The 5,598-nt window shown below is 53.8% G+C and overlaps 1 protein-coding gene across 1 annotated transcript; it reads left to right on the top strand.

The window, feature by feature from the left end:
* Positions 1-3,400: 3,400 nt before the first annotated feature.
* Positions 3,401-3,982, top strand: LOC121871715 (basic salivary proline-rich protein 2-like). Its single transcript, XM_042374128.1, has one exon. The coding sequence runs from the start codon at positions 3,401-3,403 to the stop codon at positions 3,980-3,982; it is 582 nt and encodes a 193-aa protein (XP_042230062.1).
* Positions 3,983-5,598: the final 1,616 nt, after the last annotated feature.

Genomic DNA, 5,598 nt, shown 5'->3' with positions numbered 1-5,598 from the left:
TTACTATTATTATTATTATTATTATTATTATTATTATTATTATTATTATTATTATTATTATTATTATTATTATTATTATTATTATTTAGGGTTTTAGGCTGTGAGACGTGAGTTAATGTTCGACTGATGACTCGCTCTTTGCTCAAGAAGAATATCAAAATCATCAAATATTAATTTATTTTTCTTTCTAGGGTGTGTAGATGGGAGGAAGGGTGTGTGGATTGGAGGTAGGGTATGTGGATGGGAGGTAGGGTGTGTGGATGGGAGGTAAGGTGTGTGGATGGGAGGAAGGGGTGGGTGGGAGGAAGGGTGGGTGGATGGGAAGGAGAGTGTGTGGATGCGGGGAAAGATTTTGTTATTTCTTTTAGATTGTTTGGCTCTCTGAGGCTGGCTTGAGGGACTATCCCAAGGACACTCCCAGTGACGGTGGTAACCCTAGGTACACTTCCAGGGGCAGCGGCGCCCCCAGGAATCTTCCAAAGGGCGGCGGCGCACTCAGGGACCCTCACAGGAGCGGTAACGCGTCAAAAAACCTACCAGAGACGGCGGCACGCACAGGAAGCCTCCCAAGAGCGAAAGCGCCCCCTGGGGCCCTCGCAGCGAACAAGCATGCCATAGGGCCCCTGAGGACACCTTGGTAGGCTCCTTGGGAAGGGGGGTGCGCCCCTGGGAAGGTCCCTTTGGGTGCCGCTGTCCCTAAGAGGGATCCTGAAGGCGTCGCTGCCTCTGGGATGGCCTCTTGGGCTCCACCACCCCTGTTAGGGCCACTGGGAGCCCCTCCACCTAAGAGAAGGTCCCCAGAGGCGCCACCGCCCCTAGGAGGGTCCCTAGTGGCGCCTACGATCCAGAGCAGGTCCCTGGAAGGTCCGTGGGGGTGCAGAAGTCCCAAAGGGCGCCACCGCCACTGAGATGGTCCCCAGGGGAGCCGCTGCCTCTGACTGGGCCGTGGTGGCGCGACCACCCCCGGGAGGGCCCCTAGGGTCGCTGCTGCCCCTGAGTGGGTCCTTGAAATGCCACTAACTTTGGGAGGGGTTTTGAGAGGTTCCCTGGGGGCACCACCACCACTGGGAGTGCACCTGGAAGTGTCGGTGTTCCTGAGAGGGCCCCTAGGGGTGCTGCCGCTCCTGGGAGGGTTTCTGGAGGCACTGCCGGCCCTAGTGGGGTCACTGCAAGAGTCCCTTGGGGCGCAGCTGTCTCTGGGAGTATCCATGGGGGCGCCACCGCCTCTGGGAGGGTCCCTCGGGGCCCCGTCGCCCTTGGGTGGCCCCCTGGTGGTGTCACCACCAATGGAAGGGCCCCTGGAGGCGGGGCCACCCCTGAGTGGTCCCCTGGGCACGCCATCAACCTCTTGGATGGTCCCTGGGGGAGTCGCCACCCCTGGGAGAGTCACTAGGGGTACTACCGCCCCTGAGAAGGCCCCTAGGGGTACCGACGCCTCTGGGAGGGTTTTAGGGGACATCGCCGCACCTGGAAGGGTCCCTGGAGGCGCGTCATGTCCCTAGGAGGGTCCTTGGGGCACCAATGACCCTAGGAGGGCCCCTGGAAGCACCACAGCCTCTGGGAGCGCCCACGGTGGCTCCACCAGCCCTGGAAGATCCCCTGTAGGCTTGCCGCCCCTTAGAACGTCCCTGGGATGATCCCTGGGGGCGTCGCCGCCCCTGTGAGGGTCCCTGGTGGCGCCGCCGTCCCTGGGAGGGACCCTGAAGGCGTCGCTGCCCCTGGGAGAGACCTTGGAGGTGCCACCGTCCCTGGAAGGGTCCTTGGGAGCCCCGCCGGCCCTGGGAAGGTCCCAAGGTCCCCGCCGCCTCTGGGAGCTTCCCTAAGGGCCCTGACGCCCCTGAAAGGGTCTCTGCAAAGGTCCGTGGGAACGACGCTGTCCCTGAAGGTGCCCTGACCACGCCACCACCTCTGCAGGGTACATGAGGGCACCGCCGTCCCTGAGTGGGCCCATGGTGGCGACACCACCTCTGGGAGGGCCCCTTACGGCGCTGCCGCCCCTGAGTTTGATCCTGGGAATGCCACCACCCCTGGGAGGGCCCCTGGGGGTCTCATCGCTCCTGAGAGAGCCCCTGAGAGCGCCAACGCCCCTAGGAGGGTCCCTGGGGGCGCTGCCGCCCCTGGAAGGACCCATGGGGACGCCGCCGCCTCTACATGTAGGAGTTCTCTGGGAGCGCCAAACCTGGAGGGCCCCTGAGTGCAGTATTTTTGCGTTATTTAGAACTCTGGGAGATACAACATTAAATACATACACCCCCCCCCATCACATTTCCAGTATCATCGTATTCTGAAGAAGGTAACAGAGAATAATATCCAACAGGAAAACACAAGTTGTGGTGTTGTGTTGAGTGACTGCTCTATTCTCCTATTGGCCCCAAGGGACGACGGTGCTCCCAGGGACTCTTGCAGGAACCCTCCCAAGGGTAGTAGTGTCTCCAGGGACGACGGCGCCCCTAGGGGCTCTCTCTGGGATGAAGACGCCCCTAGGAGCCCTCCCAGGCGTGGTGGTGCCTCCAGGGATGGTGGCGTTTCCTAGGGCCCACTCAGGGGCGGCGACGCCCCAGGAACCCTCCCAGAGGCAATGACGCCACCGGGGAACGTTCCACCAACGGTGGCGCCCCGAGGGACCGTCCCAGCCGTGGTGGCGACCCCAGGGACCGTCCCAAATGAGGTGGGGCCCCCAGGGACCTTCCTAGGGGCGGCGGTGCTCCCAAAGACTTTCCCAGTGACGACAATGCCTCCAGGGACCTTCCCAGAGACGGCGAAGTCCCCGCCAAAAATTAGGCTTTGCTGAAAATCACAATATGGGTACTCCTGAGCTTGCTAATTATGAATATGTGGTCCACGGTTCGATTGCAGAGTAATTAGTGTCCAAAATAACCCACAAAAATGTAAGTCTTACACCTGACAAAATTTTTGACCAAAATATACTTTTTTCTCAGAATTGAAATTTAAGGGGTTTAATTATTTAAGTACTTTCAGAATAACACACAAACCCTACATCACACCTTGGAAACCCATAGTTCATAAGACCCTCCAAGGAGGAGGGGGGTGGCCATCCCAGGGGCCCTCTCAGGGGGGTGAAATTCCTAGGATCCCACTCAGGGGCAGCAGCACCCCCAAGGGCATTCACAGTGGTGGTGGCACCCCAAGGGTCCCTTTCGAGGCGGTGGCGTCCCCAGACACTCTCCCAGGGATAGAGACGCTCCCAGAGACCTTCTCAAGAGCGCCGGCGCCCTAAGGAACCATCCCAGGGGCAGCGGCACCCTAGGAACCTTCCCACTGGCGCTGGTGCCCCCAGGGACCGTCCCAGGGGAGGCAGCACCCTAGTGACCCTCCCAGGGACGGTGGCGCTCCAAGGAACCTTCCAGGGGCAGCGGATCCCCCGGGGACACTGCCAGGGATGGCGGTACCTGCAGGGACCCTCTCAGGTGCACTGGCGCCCCCAGGAACCTTCGTAGCAGCGACGGCACCCCCCAGGAACCCTCCCAGGGGCGGCAGCGCCCAAAGGGACCTTCCCAGGGGTGGCGACGCCCCCAGAGACTCTTCCAAAGGCGGCAGAGACCCTAGGGGCCCTCCCAGGGGTAGCAGCACGCCCATGGACCCTCTAAGGGGCAGCAACAACCCCAGGGACCCACCCAGGGATGGCAGCACTGCCAAGGACCCTCACAGGGGCAGCGGCGCCCCCAGGTACTCTCTCAAGGGCGGCGGCATCCCCCAGGATTGGCGATGCCTGCAGGGACCACCCCAGTGGTACTCGCTGTTGCGGCAGCGCATCCATGGATCTTCCCAGGGATGGCAACAATCTCATGGACCTTTCCAGGGGCTACAGCACCCCCAGGGACCCTCCCTGAGGCACGCAATGCCCCAAAATAGTTTCGCATTGAAGACGGCACCCCCACGGGGCCTCCCAAGGGCCCTCCCAGCCGCAATGGCGTCCCCAAGAGTGTTGGAGCCCCCAGGGGTCCTCCCAGAAACATTGTGATATTAGTGATACTATAGACCTTGACAAGATGAAAATATATCAGTTGCTATGAATATATTCGTGTTTCATTTCTTATCAATTCCTTAACTGATACAGACTAGGTGCTGAAGTGTTAACAAGTGGCCTTAAATACTTTCACAGCACATGTATTATGCAAAGATTTTCCACGTGTGGGTTATCTTTACCACTTCAGTCCTACCACTTGTTATCAGTTCACCAAAGTTCTAATATTAGCAGGTCTACCACCCCCGTCGCACCTCAATTACTCTTTCTTCTTTTTTAAGATCAAGAGGAGTTTCCTGCACTCTTCCCTCTGCCATGCTGCATTATCTGGACCTTATGACATTTCATTTCTCAAGAAAAGCAAAAAAATAAACTAGGAATAATATAGAACTCAGGGAAATGTACAAGCATGAAATGAAGACTCCTTTAAATAATCATAAACAAGGTGTGGCGATTAATGTCAGTTTTTTAAGAGTGATTATATTAATAAAACTGAATTTTATTATTTAGCTAAAATTTTAAAGTAATTCTTTGACTAATTTCAGCAACACACAGATGGGCACTACTGCTTTCTGCCTGGATGGGCAAGATGAAATAGCTCATTTTTCTCGTGCTGATGGGCAGCAGGTACTATATTAATAAACGACATCCACCAAAGAGGCCAGTATGACAACATCGATGGCTACAGGACATTAAAGACGGCCGTGAAAACAGGCTCTACTCGGTAAAGTTCCTGTACTTGTGGTTTCTTTAACTTGAAGCTGTGTCCTCTAACGGAACAAGCATCTGCTAGCTCCAGATATGAACACTTGACTGAGTTATATCCTTTGAGATGCTTAAATACTTCTCACCTGGAGGTTATCATATGTTCTCCAGAGCAATATTAATTATTTTCAAAATTAAGTCGACACATCCAGGCTGTTACAGTACAGTACTGTACTGTACTGGAACAGTCTCCAGCATGATAGGATAAAAATAAAACTAAACTTATCATAAAATATCTGTATTTAACAAACAGTGCAGTAAGAAAGACTGCACATGATCCATACAGTTATCCGAGTGATGTATTACCTATCAAAGGCATAATCTGATGACTAGTAATAATAATAATAATAATAATAATGATGATAATATTAACGACAGGACGCTAGATGCAATATACAGCTCTTGAAAAGCATGAGGCGTGCTCAGCACAGTGTCAGAAATGCCTATCCTCTTAGGCAATACTCCCAGGGTAAAGACGTGCAGAGCTTCTGTAACTCCAAAACACATTCTGGGCTGCCAAGCCAGAAAATAATACAGAACATGCCTACACAACATATACATCCTTACACATAATTTACAACCAATTATGCACATTTAGGTTCCATAATATGTAAAGGTGCTGTATTCCAACAATCTAAAACCAATTGATAACAGCAATTCAATGTAAAAATTTTAATCACATTCCAGAAAACTTGCAGGAAAAAAATTGCATAACTTCACATCACTATTCTTCCTGTGCCCTCTTTTAATTCACTGCTTCACTACCTGCTTCTTTGTACAATTAATACAAAGGGCACTTATGACATTAGTTTTATAAGGGGCTCCTGGTCAAATTTAAATGTTCAATC

This window comes from Homarus americanus, unplaced genomic scaffold, assembly GCF_018991925.1.
Source record: "Homarus americanus isolate GMGI-L3 unplaced genomic scaffold, GMGI_Hamer_2.0 scaffold39675, whole genome shotgun sequence".
In the NCBI taxonomy this organism is placed as follows: domain Eukaryota; kingdom Metazoa; phylum Arthropoda; class Malacostraca; order Decapoda; family Nephropidae; genus Homarus; species Homarus americanus.
This window is presented reverse-complemented; position numbering and strand designations above follow the sequence as displayed.

Excerpts from the sequence above, each read along its gene's own strand:
- LOC121871715 (XM_042374128.1), top strand. The coding sequence starts at position 3,401 with ATGGCGGTACCTGCAGGGACCCTCTCAGGTGCACTGGCGCCCCCAGGA.